This window comes from Entelurus aequoreus, linkage group LG21, assembly GCF_033978785.1.
Source record: "Entelurus aequoreus isolate RoL-2023_Sb linkage group LG21, RoL_Eaeq_v1.1, whole genome shotgun sequence".
NCBI lineage: Eukaryota > Metazoa > Chordata > Actinopteri > Syngnathiformes > Syngnathidae > Entelurus > Entelurus aequoreus.
This window is the reverse complement of record NC_084751.1, coordinates 33,187,571-33,205,831: the sequence shown is the minus strand read 5'-3', so window position 1 is coordinate 33,205,831 and position 18,261 is coordinate 33,187,571. Positions and strand designations below refer to the sequence as shown.

The following is an 18,261-nucleotide window of genomic DNA, read 5'->3' as shown; positions in this document are numbered from 1 at the left end:
AATTCCTGGAATTTCTTGAAAACCAGGAATTTTTCTAGTTCCTCAACCAATTTGTTTTTTTTTCCTGAATACGAGAAGTGTTTTGATGGTGGAATGGTTGAAATGGGTTGAAAAATGTGAAAGGAGTAGTCGAACTTAAGGGTGGAATTAGGTCACCAAAAAATGGGAATACCTGGAAATTTGTTGAATGTAGAAAAATGGTAGTTTGAATGTCCAGGATGAGTTGAATGTGTTGATGTTGGAATGGTTTGAATAGGTTGAAAAATGTGGGAATTGTGCAACTTGGAAAAATGCCCCATTTATTTCAATGGGAACTTCCTGGAAATTTGGGAATTTGGAGAAAAGCGGGATTTTTTTGAAAATGATTAGGAGCATGAATGTCCTGAATGAGATGAAATGGTTGGTGTTGAAATTGTTTCAATCAGTCAAGAAATGTTGAATTAGTAACAGTTTTTAATTGAGAAATTCCTGGAATTTCTTGAAAACCAGGAATTTTTCTAGTTCCTCAACCAATTTGTTTTTTTTTTCCTGAATACGAGAAGTGTTTTGATGGTGGAATGGTTGAAATGGGTTGAAAAATGTGAAAGGAGTAGTCGAACTTAAGGGTGGAATTAGGTCACCAAAAAATGGGAATACCTGGAAATTTGTTGAATGTAGAAAAATGGTAGTTTGAATGTCCAGGATGAGTTGAATGTGTTGATGTTGGAATGGTTTGAATAGGTTGAAAAATGTGGGAATTGTGCAACTTGGAAAAATGCCCCATTTATTTCAATGGGAACTTCCTGGAAATTTGGGAATTTGGAGAAAAGCGGGATTTTTTTGAAAATGATTAGGAGCATGAATGTCCTGAATGAGATGAAATGGTTGGTGTTGAAATTGTTTAAATCAGTCAAGAAATGTTGAATTAGTAACAGTTTTTAATTGAGAAATTCCTGGAATTTCTTGAAAACCAGGAATTTTTCTAGTTCCTCAACCAATTTGTTTTTTTTTCCTGAATATGAGAAGTGTTTTGATGGTGGAATGGTTGAAATGGGTTGAAAAATGTGAAAGGAGTAGTCGAACTTAAGGGTGGAATTAGGTCACCAAAAAATGGGAATACCTGGAAATTTGTTGAATGTGGAAAAATGGTAGTTTGAATGTCCAGGATGAGTTGAATGTGTTGAAGGTGGAATGGTTTGAATGGGTTGAAGAATGTGGAAGTTGAAAAATGGGCTATTCATTTTGAATGGGGAAACCGGGAATTTTTCCAGTTCGGAAAAAAACTTTTTTGTCCTGATTAAGAGGACTGTTTGGACGGTAGAACGGTTGAGGTGGGTTGAAAAATGTGAAAGTAGTCGAACTTAAGGGTGGAAATAGGTTACCAAAAAACGGGAATCCCTGGAAATGTGTTGAATGTAGAAAAATAGTAATTTGAATGTCCAGGATGAGTTGAATGTGTTGAAGGTGGAATGGTTTGAATAGGTTGAAGAATGTGGGAATTGTGGAAGTTGAAAAATGGCCAATTCATTTTGAATGGGGAAAATGCAAAAATAAAAAAAAATAAAAAAAGGAATTATCGGAAATCCGGGATTTTTTTTTGGAATTGTTAAAGTAGAGCACACAATTCCTGAACAGGCTGAATATTTTGAAGTTGGAACAGTTTGAATCAGATGAAAAATGTGGGGATTGTGGAACTTTGAAAAATGTCCCATTTCAGAAAACATTGGGAATTTCGGGAAAAGCGGGAATTTTTTTGAAAATGCTAGAAAACTTCAATGGCCTGAATGAGTTGAAATGGTTGGTGTTGGAATTTTTCTAATCGGTGGAGAAATGTTGAAGTAGTAACATTTTTAATTGAGAAATGGTATTACAGAATTCCTGGAATTTCGGGAAAACCGGGAATTTTTCCAGTTCGGAAAAGAACTTCGATTTTTTTGTCCTGATTAAGAGGAATGTTTGGACGGTAGAACGGTTGAAGTGGGTTGAAAAATGTGAAAGGAGTAGTCGAACTTAAGGGTGGAAATAGGTTACCAAAAAATGGGAATCCCTGGAAATGTGTTGAATGTGGAAAAATGGTAGTTTGAATGTCCAGGATGAGTTGAATGTGTTGAAGGTGGAATGGTTTGAATGGGTTGAAGAATGTGGGAATTGTGGAAGTTGAAAAATGGCCAATTCATTTTGAATGGGGAAAATGCCAAAAAAAAAAAAAAAAAGGAATTATGGGAAATCCGGGATTTTTTTTTTAGAATTGTTAAAGTACAGCACGCAATTCCTGAACAGGCTGAATATTTTGAAGTGGAAACAGTTTGAATCAGATGAAAAATGTGGGAATTGTGTAACTTTGAAAAATGTCCCATTGATATCAATGGGAATTTCAGAAAACATTGTGAATTTCGGAAAAATTTGGAATTTGGAAATTTGGAATTTTTTTTTAAATGGTAAAAAACTTGAATGACCTGAATGAGTTGAAATGGTTGGTGTTGGAGTAGTAACATTTTTAATTGAGAAATGATATTACGGAATTCCTGGAATTTCGGGAATTTTTCCAGTTCGTAAAATAAGTTTGCTTTTTGTCCTGATTAAGAGGAATGTTTGGACTGTAGAACGGTTGAAGTGGGTTGAAAAATGTGGAAGGAGTAGTCGCCGGAAAAAAGGGTCAAAAAAGGGGTTTGAAAAAACAGGAATTCTGGGAATTCCTGGAACTTTTTTTTAACTTGAAAAAGTGATCGTTTGAATATCCAGTATGGTAGAATGTGTTGAAGGTGGAATGGTTTGAATCGGTTGAAAAATGTGGAAATGGTGGAAGTTTGAAAAATGGCCAATTCATTTTGAATGGGAAAAATGTTAAGTTAAAGTTAAAGTGCCAATGATTGTCTCACACACACACACACACACACACACACACACACACACACACACACACACACACACACACACACACACACACACACACACACACACACACACACACACACACACACACACACACACACACACACACACACACACACACACACACACACACACACACACACACACACACACACACACACACACAAATGTGGAAGGTAGAGCGCGTCAAAATCAAAATCTGGAGAAGAAGAAGAAGTTGAAGAAGTTTAATAAGAAGATGAATTTTGCTTTAAAGCATTCACACAATAATGATAATATAATAATAATAATAATAATAGATTTTATTTGTAAAAAGCACTTCACATTGAGTAAACAACCTCAAAGTGCTACAGTGTATTAAATTTTTTTTTTTTAATTAAAAAATAAAATAAATAAAAAAACTACAACAGCCAAATAGTTAAAACTAGCATGCATACATCTAAAAAAAAAAAAAAAAGTTTTTTTTTTTTTTTTTTTTTTTTTTAAAGATGGGTTTTTAAGCCTTTTTTAAAAGCATCCACAGTCTGTGGTGCCCTCAGGTGGTCAGGGAGAGCATTCCACAGACTGGGAGCGGTCTCCCATTGTTCATAGCTTTGTCCTCGGAGGTTGGAGGAGGTTAGCCTGTCCGGAGCGGAGGTGTCATGTGGAGGATTTGGGGGTGAGTAGTTCTTTGAGGTAGAGGGGGGCATTTCCATGGAGGCATATATGTTTCTTACCTAAACTGTCAATAAAATTAAAGTGCAGTCACCACTTCAGTCCTATTTTTTGTGCCTAATAAACTTCCGTACGAGTTCAGCTTCACACTTCTTCTGTTTGTCTGATAGTGTCGTTACTGCCACAAGTGGTGGAAATGTGTATTACAACTGAGTAATACACTTGGGCCCATACGAACCACAGTTGAGAAACAGATATTTTTTGGCAGCCCTATGGTTAAGAAACACGGATTAGCAAGGTTAAAGAAGGTCAATTATAACAGAAATTGCTTCGAAATAATATGTATTTCATTTAAAAAATAAAAAAAAATCGATTGAAAACAAGTTTAGTACAGTGCGCCACTGAAGCTAGAACTACTACTGGCTATGTATTGAGCCGGATTTTGATTGATTGATGGAGACTGCATGGAGAGGCAAATGGGGTCAGTTTTGAAAGGGATATTTTGAAGGTCAGTGTTTTTCATTCATACACCATCCTTATTTGTTTGGCTGATTGCAAAAATAAAAAATTACAAAAAAAAATCTAAAGAAGCTTGTCTTCATTTGACATGCACGTTTGTTCTTTGACGGTTTCTGAATCATCACCTGCTCGGTAGGTCGGGAGTTCGAACCAAAGACTATAAAAATGGGACCCATTACCTCCCTGCTTGGCACCCGGCATCAAGGGTTGGAATTGGGGGTTAAATCACCAAAAATTATTCCCGAGCGCGGCCACCGCTGCTGCTCACTGCTCCCCTCACCTCCCAGGGGATGGACAAGGGGATGGGTCAAATGCAGAGGACACATTTCACCACACCTAGTGTGTGTGTGACAATCATTGGTACTTTAACTTTAACTTTAATTAAGCGAGTGAGACCTGAGAGAAAAGGGTCTGACTATGAGCTATAAAGTAGACATAAATCAAATATATTTTTACTACAAAAGGACATATTTACACACATGCTGCATTGCAGCTGAACTGTACCTTGAAGGGAAATAACATCCATGTTGTCAATTTTCTCTTTGAAACGCAGTCGCCCTCTGCTGGACATTATGAAGAATGCCCATATAATACAGGCAAGCTAAAAAAAACAAGAATACTGTAATAATAATAACGAGTGAGTATACACATGAAAAACAACAGTATGATTTAAGTCAGTGTCGGTGTAGGATTTGGTCATTTCATTTTCTTTTCATGAATGGAAATTGAAAACAAAAAAACAAAAAACGATGGGTTTGTTTTATTTTGAAATACAAAAAAAAAAAACCCACAACGTTGTTATTGTTTTTTGATTTGTCGAAGAGCAATAACTAGATCATAAAAACGGTTTGATGATTATTTTATATTTAATACAATCCCTAACATACAGAAACGGAAAACAGAAAATATGTATTTTTTTCCCCATAGTCCGACACCGGAACCGGAAGTTGTGATATGAAGACAAGGCAGTGTCATGCCAAATGTCTTCCCCCCTACCTTTTTTTAGATGTATGCGTACTAGCCCTAGCTATTAGGCTGTTCTAGTTTGGGTTTTTTTATCTTTTAATTTTGTATTTTTTATACACTGTAGCACTTTGAGTCTGTTTGCTCAATATAAAGTGCTTTTTACAAATAAAATCTATTATCATTATTATTTTAACGGTGTGGTTTTATTTTGAAGGCCGGACATCAACAGCGGCAGGATGCGTTAAACCTTTTTGGCTTGTTACGTGTTGAATTGATTGTGCAACAGTAGCCAGTTTAACTGCGTTTTTGAACGCCACTCACATTTGTTTGGCCCAAAACTCTGCAGGCTGATTAGCAATTAATAGTTGGGTTTTTTTGGTAAATATAAGGTTCAGGATATTAGGTTGTGTTGTGTCAGGATAATTTGTTTGTGTAGTAGTTACTTAAAACATTTTTTTTTTAAAATAAAATAAAAATATTTAAAAAAGCCACTGGATGACAAAAGGAATACTCAATGCCCGTAAAAAGAAAAACAATCTCTACAAACTGTTCATCAAAGTAAAAACAAAAGAAGTCAAACAAAGATGTAAGAGGTACAAAAAAACCAAAATAATGATATTATAAGAACAAGCAAATAAAATGATTTTTTGAATAGCTGAATCCAGGGATCGGCTATTCAAAAAATCAGATTTGCTTGCAGTCATGCAGTGACCAAATATGTCTGATTAGCGCTCCACACAAGTCAATAACATCAACAAAGCTCACCTTTGTGGATTCACGCACAGCATAAAAAGTTTGATGGACAATAGAGACAAAGAAGGAGTGGCATCAAACACGTCTTTCTGTGGCAGCATCAAGGAAAGTTGTACATGTAAACAAACTACGGTGCGTTCAAGGATTTCCGAAATTAGGACAAAATGGCACGCGCCAAATACTCTCATCAGTGAAGCATGTTTAATGTAAACAGTGGGATTTCTAACAATTAGAAAGGTTTGTGTTATGTTTGTTCTCCAACAGAAACCATATTTTAAAAAAAAAATCATTTAAAAAAAAATTTTTTTTTTCATTTTCATACATTTTTGAAAAAGCTCCAGGAGCCACTAGGGCAGCGCTAAAGAGCCGTAATCAAACAAGGATCTTCAAAGTTGACATATCCTGATTACTTTATTGATGAAAATTGTGAAGATATGAGTAATGTAGTGAATAAGTTCAATATTTTTTGTTGTAAATGTTGGTCCTAAGTTGGCTGTCGATATCAGACATTGGAGTCGCAAAATCAACTATTAAACAGAATTCTTCCACTCAGCTACAATTGAGCAGGAAGTGACAAACATTGTGCGGAAGTGTCAAAGTAAGAGCTCCACTGACACGCTTTCTACCTCTAACAACCAAAAAGCTGTGAAAACTATGATGCTGTGCTCCAAATTTGGATTATTTACGGAACTTGTGTGAGCCTATGGCTTTACACATTGCTACATACATATACATTATGTATATATACATATATATATATCAAACCCCGGCCGGGTCATACCAAAGACTATAAAAATGGGACCCATTACCTCCCTGCTTGGCACTCCGCATCAAGGGTTGGAATTGGGGGTTAAATCACCAAAAAATGATTCCCGGGCGCGGCTACGCTGCTGCCCACTGCTCCCCTCACCTCCCAGGGGGTGATCAAGGGGATGGGTCAAATGCAGAGGACAAATTTCACCACACCTAGTGTGTGTGTGACAATCATTGGTACTTTAATTTAATTTAAATTTAATATACACATACATACATATATACATATATATTTTGCATTCTACTTTAGTTGCTTTATTGAGTTTCCAACCCCCTAGCGCTGTGTTGTACTATTTTTGTACTGTTTCTGTACTTGTTTTGATTATTATTGTTTCTTTGTTTGTTTAAAAATTTTGAATATTATAAAGGTTTATAAAAAATAAAAAAAATAGTGCTCCACTGACTGCCATGATATCAACATGACATTGGTTCAAAAAGTTATACTGAATATTGTAAAACCCTTCATTTATATATGTAACCTGTCATTCCAGACTGGCCGCTTTCCAAGTAAAATGAAAATGGCTTAGGTAACTCCGCTCTTCAAAAGTGTTAAACAGGTTTTTACTAATTACAGACCCATTTCTCTTTTGTCTCAGTTCTAAAAAACGTTTAAAAAACTATTTAATTCTTGACTTGAAACATTTCTTAAGAAACATCATATAATCAATGAGGGCCAGTATACTTTTAGGTCCAAAAGAACAACCTCAATGGCGATAACTGAAGCTATTAAAGAAATGACTAATGCACTGGAGCATAAAAACTATGCAGTTGGTATCTTTATTCATCTAAAAAAAGCCTTTGTTATCATTAATCATTAAATCCTACTGGATAAGATGGAAGGAGATGGAATTAGGGGGCTGGCTGGAGACTGGTTAGAAAGTTAGGGAGGGTAGTTTGTAAAAATGGGTCAATATGTATCAGATACTCTTGACATTGCTTGTGGTGTTCCCCAAGGGTCCGTGTTGAGGCCAAAACTGTTTAATGTGTAAAATAAAGATTTTTTAATACATCAAAGTACTGAAATGTATACTATTTGCAGACAACACAAATATATTCTACAGTAGTGATGACTATAATGAGCTCATAAATACAGTAAACAGGAAAGTAAACATAACAAAAAAAATGGATGGACACAAATAAATTATCCTTGAATATAAATAAAACTAAGATAGTGATGCTTGGTCATCGCAACATAAAGTCTGAACAGAAAATAAATGAGAATACATTTTTGGGAGAAATAATTGATAGCAAACTATCATGGAAAACCTCATGTCTGACACATTAAAACAAAAATCTCCAAAAGCCTCTCAGTTATAAACAAAGCCAAACTACACCTTAATGAAAATGCACTCCGTACTTTATATTGCACCTTGGTACTCCTATACCTTACATATTGTGTTGAAGTGTGGGGGAATACTTACCACAACACAATTAATCCTCTGATCTGTGCTCTGTCTTATAATGTTTCCTTACCATTATTGGTATATTGTCCATTACCATCGTTGGTATTGTTCTTTCTTCCTACATTGTTGCTACAAATTATTGTTAGTGTAATAATTATTGATACCTGTGGTGACGCCACCATGATAAAACATTGGTATAATAATCCTTTAACAAAGTAACACTGAAGCTCAATGTAGTAATCACTGCGGGGTGGGATTAAATACATTTTCTTCTTCCCGCTCCCTTACAGGCAAAACTATATCATCATGTTTACATACTGTGCATTCTCTTCTGCATTATACATTATTATATGTTGTCTACCTTGTACTTTTTGAATTGCCTGAAATAAAAGAAAAAAAAAACCTTATAAATATTGAATTTACAGTAAAAAAAATGTAATAAAAGTTACACTCGACACAAGAAAGTAATTGTGTACATGTATTTTATTGACGGACAAACTTATTTATTGTGAAAATGTTTAGTGTGTAGCTTTTAACAAAGTGCGTGTGTAGTTCGTAAAATGTGAAATAACTACGTCAAAACTCGGGGTGTCCCGATAGAACTGTTTCACCTCCGATATCCTACAGATATTGGAGCTTTGAGTGTTGGTCGATATCGATCCGATATCAGCACAAATCATACATACCTTTATTATTAACCCTCCAGAATGGACCTATGCTGCCTTTCAATTGAAGTTGAGTGGTAATATTATTTTTTTCGGGTGACACCGAGTGGCCACAATAATTCATTTAGTCAAGCTTATGACACAGTAAGTTGAATGATGCGGACACGTTTGTTACTGGACACTTTCTAATGCCTTGGAGACTTTGTATGTGTAATTAATATGCAGCTAGAAGTATTTGATACTTAATATTGACTTCATATTTTAGACTGCAATATTGTACAACTAAGGACACTTATTACACATGTCTAGCTTGCGTGCTAGTGTGTGCTTAGCTACTGTATAGCTCCTAGTAGCCTGTAGTACCATGTTGACCTTTTGTGAATGATTTCAGCAAATCCTATTTTTGCCGATATTGTATTGGATCAAGACACCCCTCGTCAAGACGAGCTAATTCGTTATTTTAAGTGCTCGCATGTGTGTCAACATACGCTCATTGGAAAGTGTTATAGCTTGCGTTCTCCACAGACTATACTCTGGTATATTCTGTCTGTCAAAGGTACGTAGCTGTTCTGCTGATAGTCCAACACATAAAGAGGATCCGCTATTGCTGAGGGGTTAAAGCCGCTCTCAACCAGTTGAAACTTCTGCTGCTTTAAAGTGCTCGTCGTTTCCATGACGACCTGAGGGGACAAAGACAAAATGCTGTCAGCGTGTTGACAATGTACAGTGTACTGTTTCAAAAGTTGTAGAACAGGTTTTTGCGTACTTTTATTCATTCTTCACTTTTGGCCGGAAAAGAAAACATGACCAAAATACAGTGGTACTGTACTTGTACTTCGGTCAGACCAAGGACAGAAATGTACAAAAACTGAAGCAATTTTTACCATACAAAATAATGCAAATCTATTTAATCTGTTCCAAAATGATGTAGTCTGATGAGACAAAGCTTGAAGTCCTTATAACAGATATCGGGATTGCGGGGGTAGCCCAGCTGCATTTGGCGGTAGGCGGGGTACGCCCTTGACAAGTCGCCACCTCATCGAGGGCCAACACAGATAGACAGACAACATTCACACTCCTTATCAATGTTTTAGGTGTTCTTTACGAATTTAACCCTTAAAATGCATACATTAGAGATGTCCGATAGTATCGGCAGTCCGGTATTATCGGCCGATAAATGCTTTAAAATGTAATATCGGAAATTATCGGTATCGGTTTCAAAAAGTAAATTTTATGACTTTTTAAAACGCCGCTGTGTACACGGACGTAGGGAGAAGTACAGAGCGCCAATAAACCTTAAAGGCACTGCCTTTGTGTGCCGGCCCAATCACATAATATCTACGGCTTTTCACACACACAAGTGAATGCAATGCATACTTGGTCAACAGTCATACAGAACTTTAACACTGCTACAAATATGCGCCACACTGTGAACCCACACCAAACAAGAATGACAAACACATTTCGGGAGAACATCCGCACCGTAACACAACATAAACACAACAGAACAAATACCCAGAACCCCTTGCAGCACTAACTCTTCCGGGACGCTAAAATATCCACCCCCCCCCCACCTCAACCCCGCCCACCTCAACCTCCTCATGCTCTCTCAGGGAGTTTTTCAGCATGTCTCAAATTCCATGCTGCTGTTTTGAGGCATGTTAAAAAAAATAATGCACTTTGTGACTTCAATAATAAATATGGCAGTGCCATGTTGGCATTTTTTTCTATAACTTGAGTTGATGTATTTTGGAAAACCTTGTTACATTGTTTAATGCATCCAGCGGGGCATCACAACAAAATTAGGCATAATAATGTGTTAATTCCACGACTGTATATATCGGTATCGGTTGATATCGGAATCGGTAATTAAGAGTTGGACAATATCGGAATATCGGCAAAAAAGCCATTATCGGACATCTCTAGCATGCATCTAACAAATTATGCTCAATATGCACTGATTTTCTAAACCAATTATCAAATTATAGTATAGGTATTATAAAAACAAACATTTCTTTATTGTCCGCTGCCTGCACTTATTGTTCACAATTTGCAGACATATTTTATGGTTGAAAAGTGTTTGTCGATCATAAACTTTTGTTTATGTTCCAACACATTTACGAACTGTTGAGAGTCACCTATAGCGCTAGTCCTCTCCAAGGTTTCCCATAGTCATTCACATTGACGTCCCACTGGGGTGAGTTTTTCCTTGCCCGTATGTGGGCTCTGTACCGAGGATGTCGTTGTGGCTTGTGCAGCCCTTTGAGACACTTGTGATTTAGGGCTATATAAATAAACATTGATTGATTGATTGATTGATTGATAGTTTAACACCCCGCTTTCGTTGAGAACTGTGGAGGTAGATGTTGTCAGCGCTGCCTGCAGGAGCAAAGGTCACCGCCTCTGTCCATGGTGCTGAGGACAGAGCACCATCAGACGGGGGCGTGGCAGTGCTGACGGCGAGACACAGCTGGCAGGTGATTAGATTTCACAGGTGGTACGTGTTAATCTAACCATCTGTTGTCTTTAACAGTAAGCGGCCGGGAGCAGGAGGAGAGAGAGGATACGGACTTGACTGAAAGGTCACGTTCTGCTGGAGAAAGACTTTTGATAACTATACTGTATGTACATTAAAAGTTTGTTAAAACGGCACGCTTGGCTCCTGTGAAGTGTCTGTCAGTGGGACCGCTAGGAAGCGACTTCCACAAGAAAATTTAGGAACTGTGGAGCGCTGAATGTTTCTGGGTCTTTGCTTAGAGCACTGGTGTCAAACTCAAGGCCCGGGGGCCAGATCTGGCCCGCGACATCATTTCATCTGGCCTGCAAACACCTGTATATGATATGTGTCAATAAAGTACGTAATATTTTCTCACTAAATGTAATAGATTTTTTTCATTTTGACAGAAAAAAAAAATGTACTGCTTGAAATTGCATACCTTTAATTGTATCCAATATTGCAACAAATATTACAGTATATTATCATACTTTCTAAACAGGTTTTTGTTTAAATAAAAATACCTAACTTTACAGAAAACTACCCGTTAAATTAATACAAATTACAATCAATTTTTCGTTGCTCTTTACAGCATATTAGTAAATTAATAAAAAACTACAACTGTTTCTAGCGTTAAAAGTCTGTTGACTGAGCTGCCAGTTTTTGACTATAAAATATGCGGTTGTTGTTTTTAACAGTGTATTACTGTAAATAGAAATATGGTACATTTGTTTTTACGGTAGAAAAACTGGCAGCTAAGTTGCCAAAATAAAAACTTGTACCGTTTTTCCATTAACAATATATTGTTGTAAAAACTTTAACACAAAAAGTCTGGCAACTAAGCTGCCAGCTTTTTCCGTAACTGTCCATTTTAAAAGCAAGGACAGGGAAAGTGCTGATAAGAATAAAGAATACATTTTAGCAATATATTTATGTAAATAATAAATAACAGCAAAAACAACAAAGCTGAGCTTGAGCTTTTAAACAAAAAAGACTAAAGTGTAATACATTGGATTGTATTAAAAACTTAAAATAGATCGGTCTAAGTTACACTTATTAAAGATAAAAAACTTCAATCTAACTGGGATTAACTACGGACAAAATGTGATTGATCGCATTTAATATTTGAATGTGGGATCTGAGCCGAGTATGTCGTCGAGGATTGTGCAGCCCTTTGAGACATTTGTGATTAAGGGCTATATATGTAAACGTTGATTGATTGATTGATTGATTGATTGATAATCATTTTACAACCCTATTATTATGTTATCATTATTATTTAATTATTTAATTGGCAGAATTTGCGAGAATTGGCAAAAAAAATCGCAAAATTCTGGAGGGCCTGTAAATTTGAAAGAAGACAAACAGCAAATTGAAACGATTTGTTATAAAAGGCCAACAAAGAATGCATATTTTGCATTCTCTGATTCTTACCTGAAGTCTTATAAAAAGGGGTTGAGCGTAAGTGGGTAAATCCGTCACCACATGCTTAAAAAGTTTGTTCCCATCAAAAGTGAGGCCTGTTCTTAAAATCATGGCAGCCATTCCTGCTCTTCCTTCATGTCCTGTTAAAAAAACAAAAATATGGTTTAGTGTTCTTATTATCGCTCTCCGGCGTAAATGTTTTAATAATCCTCAAACGATCTTGTGACTTCTGTCCCGTTTCACTCAGTGTCCTATTTAGCAAATAACTACTCCTCGTTATTGTTATTGTTATTTGATTGGGTTTTTGATGCCCCCATTAAACCTCCAGATGAATGAGCAGTAATAGAAAGGGCAAATCTACTCTGGCAATATAAGGCATACAGTTCTGATGTATTACGGGGCTGAGCTACAGAACAGGACAGGAAAAAGAATCCCTTCTGGGTTTGCAAATAAACAGATAAGCAATCCAACATTTCTGGTTGTGTTTTTTTTGACATAGCTATACAATGTACCGTATTTTCCGGATCTTAGGGCGCACCGGATATAAGACGCACTGCCGATGAATGGTCTATTTTCGATCTTTTTTCATATATTAGGTGCACCGGATTATAGGGCGCATTAAAGGAGTCATATTATAATTTTTTTTTCTAAATGGAAACACTTCCTTGTTGTCTACATAACATGTAATGGTGGTTCTTTGGTCAGAATGTTGCATAGATTATGTTTGACAGTCAAGCCGCTTTCTGACAGTCGCTTCAGGATGCGCCGTAAAATACACATTACCGTAAAATATCAAATCATATTATTCAGCTCATTCACGTAAGAGACTAGACGTATAAGATTTCATGGGATTTAGCGATTAGGAGTGACAGATTGTTTGATAAACGTACAGCATGTTCTATATGTTATAGTTATTTGAATGACTCTTACCAGAATATGTTACGTTAACATACCAGGCACGTTCTCAGTTGGTTATTTATGCCTCATATAACGTACACTTATTCAGCTTGTTGTTCACTATTCTTTATTTATTTAAAATTGCCTTTCATATGTCTATTCTTGGTGTTGGGTTTTATCAAATAAATTTCCCCAAAAAATGTGATTTATACTCCAGTGCGACTTATGTTTTTTTCCTTCTTTATGATGCATTTTCGGCCGGTGCGACTTATAGTCCGAAAAATACGGTATATTGGGTGAACCGAGTGTAATGTTCAAGTTTAGAGGGATTTGATGATTAAAAAAACATATTTAGAAGGTCATTAACAATTTATTTATAATCCAAATATGAAAATATTCCTTTAGTAATAATTATTCCTACTTTCCGGAAATTTGTTAGCACCAATTAAGTGTGATAAACAAATGACGACTAATACTTAGACACATTTTTAGATTGGTTTCATGTCAGATGTAAACTATATTTTCATAAATAATGAGTGATGAGTGAATATTAATTTATGATTGGAACTGTACCTGGTACTGCCACGCCATACACATTGACTTCCTGAACAAAATCCAGTAAACCGAGAGTCTCTGCCACCTCTGTTGTTGCTACATTTTCACCTTTCCACCTGAATAAAAAAAACCAACAAAAAAACAATTTCAATAAACAGAAAAAGCCATTCAATAACTGAAAAGGTGATAAAATACAGTCAAACTAGTCGAAAGAGGCCACAAAAATGTACCCCACAGAGAAAAGTAGGGTTATAAACCTTGTCTATAGCAGCCACTTATTTTGCATCTTGGAACACTTTTTTTTTTTTGAACTACGTATAGCGTCCAACGGTCCAATAATATTAGTTTAGTTTAGTTTATTATTTCTTTGGTCAGTGGTCAACAAAATAAACAGTTTTACATTCATAAATTGACAATTTTACAGATCGAAAGGCTTTAGGCTGAAGATATCGGTATCGGCGATATTAGCCCTGTATCTACTTAGTATCGAATCTGTCATGATCCCACATGACAGTTTTGGTCCCTGTCACATTGTGTTTTGTATTTTTCTGTTTCAGTGCTCCTTCCTTCCTTGTTGCCCACTTCCTTTGGAAACGCTGATGAGGCACACATGTCCTTTGTTGCGAATAAAGACGCTGTATATATGCCAGTCCTGCTCTTTGGATCATTTTAGCATTTCTTGGTGTTTTCATGTTTTTGCCTGACTTCAAATGTTATGTTTACCTGTGGTAGACTGTTCATACCACACTGGTGCTGCCTGCTTTTGCTGCTTCTAAAACAATTGAATTAGCATTTTACTTGCACCTCGTACCCTGTCTCTGCCCCCTGGGCTCACGCCAACAACAGCCATGCGAGTTCCTCACAGGATCGATACCAAAATCCCCAGCAAATACATTTGCGGTACCGTAAGTACTACACTTACACTTACATGTCATATTTGCCTACACCAGTAGTTCTTAAACTTTTTTCACCAAGTACCTGCTCAGTGGCCTTGGGGTTAGAGTGTACGCCCTGAGACTGGAAGGTCGTGAGTTCAAACCCCGGGTCATACCAAAAACTATAAAAATGGGACCCATTGCCTCCCTGCTTGGCACTCAGCATCAAGGGTTGGAATTGGGGGTTAAATCACCAAATGATTCCCGAGCGTGGCCACCGTTGCTCCTCACTGCTCCCCTCAACTCCCAGGGGGTGAACATGGGGATGGGTGAAATGCAGAGGGTAATTTCACCACACCTAGTGTGCGTGTGACTATCGTTGGGACTTTATCTTAACTTAACTTTACCTCAGAAAAATGTGGCTTTCCATATACCACCATTATGACTACCATTAATATACAGTAGCGTAGTAGGCCTAAGTTTTCATTAAAAACAAGGCAGAGGTTTTATTTAACAAGTATGTTAAAATTTTTGAACAGTAACACTGTGATTGAATACTTAAGTGATTATTTGGCGTACCACTCGATGCGTACCAGTTTGACAATCACTGGCCTATGCCAACGGGCACTACTCTCCCTCGTTTGTTCTAAAACTTTCAACCAATCAGCAAGCAGCAGGTCTTTACTCTCGCCGTTTTAGTACCATTAATAACATCTCATCCCTCGTGTTTACCAATTTAACACTTTCCATGTCCGCTTTTGCGGTTTCACTTGAATGGTCGCTACAGACAGCTTCAACTAAATACATCAGCTAAGAAATAAACGGGTGATGAGAAATAATGAATCAATATTTTCTATTATTTGTATTGTATGCTACTGTACCTAAAGGTGTCTCCCACTCTGTCTTTGAAAGAGATGAAGCCCTCGTGGTCCTCAGCCATCAGGTCCCCTGTGTTCATGTAGACGTCTCCCTTCACAAACACGTTCCTTATCAGCTTGTTCTCGGTCAGCTGCTTGCTTCCGGCGTAGCCAAAGAAAGGGCTGAGGGCGCTTACTTTTGAGAGTAATAGCCCCGTCTCACCTGAGGAATCAAAAGAAAATGAATAATATGGTTGTTAGCAATATTTACACTACTCACAAAAAAAGTTAGGGGTATTCATCTTTTGGGGACATTTCAAGATGTAGCCGCAATGCACTAGCACCTTCAAGGTCAAATTTAATCAAACTTGAGCTCAACTTTTGAATTAATATTGCAGTACTTTTTGCAAAAACGTAACAAATAGCTGAACGGCAAAATTCGAAACAGGTTTGTGATCCATGACTAAAACTAGAGATGTCCGATAATATTGGACTGCCGATATTATCGGCCGATAAATGCTTTAAAATGTAATATCGGAAATTATCGGTATCGGTTTCAAAATTTTCGGTATCGGTTTCAAAATTATCGGTATCGGTTTCAAAAAGTAAAACGTATGACTTTTTAAAACGCCGCTGTGTTCACGGACGTAGGGAGAAGTACAGAGCACCAATAAACCTTAAAGGCACTGCCTTTGCGTGCCGGCCCAGTCACATAATATCTACGGCTTTTCACACACACAAGTGAATGCAAGGCGTACTTGGTCAACAGCCATACAGGTCACACTGAGGGTTGCCGTATAAACAACTTTAACACTGTTACAAATATACGTCACACTGTGAACCCACACCAAACAAGAATGACAAACACATTTCGGGAGAACATCCGCACCGTAACACAACATAAACACAACAGAATAAATACCCAGAACCCCTTGCAGCACTAACTCTTCCGGGACGCTACAATATACACCCCCCGCTACCCCTTACCCCCTCAAAATTAAGAATTGGACAATATCGGAATATCGGATATCGGCAAAAAAGCCATTATCGGACATCTCTAACTAAAACACACTCCTTCCAGGCTTTTTTTGTGATTGTTGATGTGACGGTTAAAACACCTGCCGCCACACACTGCTCTGCGCTCCGCTGAGCGCGCCTCTGGACACGCCCACGGGCGTTCGTCTCCTGCCGCGCAGCTCCACGCACTCTGTAATCGTCGCACCTGACGCTGATGAAGACTCCACTGCCTTCTTAAGCCAGCACGTCCTGCGTTCCAGTGCCAGAACGTAGCTACTTGTACCTGTACAGTAAGCCCTACACGTCTCGCCTATGTGCTTCCTCGTTCTCAGTGTTTCCCCTCCTCTGTGCTCATTGTGTCTCGTCCTGTGTCGTCATCCCGCAGCTCCTCTTCGTTCCCTGGTTTTGAGCTGTGTGTCTCGTCTCCCTGGATTCCCTCTGGACTTCTTGCTGCCTCCCTGGATCTCGACCTTTTGCCTGCCCCCGGACTACGACGCCTCGCTCCAGCCCTTGACCTCTTGCCTGCCCACGGACCTCCGAGCCTGCCTTGCCCTCTCTGGACTTTCGCATCTTTCACAACACGCACCATCAACACCTCCCGGTAACACTCACCAAGTAATTGCTTCACATAGTCACACACCCCGTATTTGGGTTAATTTCACACGTCACTCTCTTGTGTTCATAAACACGCAGCAAGCTCAACAACGTCCCTGTCTCAGTGCCGTCTCTTTCCTCACTGTACCGTTACAGTTGAGGCCTAAAATACTTGAATTTGCGTCAGTTATCCACAAGGTTGCCTACAAAGTTGTGATGTTTTGAGGCCTTTCAGAGTGGGAATTTCACAATTTGTTGACATAACTGTCAAGGCAATTATTATGACAAATACATCTGGGTTAAAGCCTAACAATTCACGTTAATCAGTTACAGACTTACACTCGCTAACGCCCATGAACAGACGCATGCACACACACCATTTGAAACGCAAACAAATAAGAATGTCCAGTATTCCACATTTATACGTAAATTCTAACTAGTGCTGTCAAATTATGATTTTTTTTCCCTTTTTTAACAACTTTAGTGATATTATATTTATTTATACAATTATTTGTGTTGGTGTTTATTTGAAGGTATATAACAATACATGGTCTAAGAGGGAACAGTGATAGATAAGAGCCACGCTCACATGAACGTTCACTGGGATTAGGTGAGGGCAGAGAGAGAGAAGGGGCTGAAATTCAGCAACATATGTTGAAGACTTATGGTAAAAGGATGTCCCGATCAACACTTTCGGCCTCAAATCCTGATCTGATTTATTGGCCTCAAATCCGATCCGATACTTTGACAATAGATTATGGAACTGAATTTTTTTTACAGCAAGTAACCAAAGTAAACAAAACAATACATTATCAAAAAAAGTATCCTACTACTGTATTTTCCGGACTATAAGGCACATTTAAAATCCTTTTTTTTCTTCTCAAAACTCGACAGTGCGCCTTA

General features: G+C 37.7%; 1 protein-coding gene across 1 annotated transcript in view; it reads right to left on the bottom strand.

The window, feature by feature from the left end:
* Positions 1–8,444: 8,444 nt before the first annotated feature.
* slc27a6 (solute carrier family 27 member 6) overlaps positions 8,445–18,261 on the bottom strand; it is a 66,912-nt gene continuing 57,095 nt past the window's right edge. Inside the window, exons 7-10 of the mRNA XM_062031522.1 lie at positions 15,772–15,970; positions 14,034–14,131; positions 12,573–12,703; positions 8,445–9,324 (exon numbers count right to left, since the gene is read on the bottom strand). Of these exons, the coding sequence (XP_061887506.1) occupies positions 9,148–9,324; positions 12,573–12,703; positions 14,034–14,131; positions 15,772–15,970 (605 nt within the window). The 3' untranslated portion in view covers positions 8,445–9,147. The remainder of the gene's footprint in view (positions 9,325–12,572; positions 12,704–14,033; positions 14,132–15,771; positions 15,971–18,261) is intronic.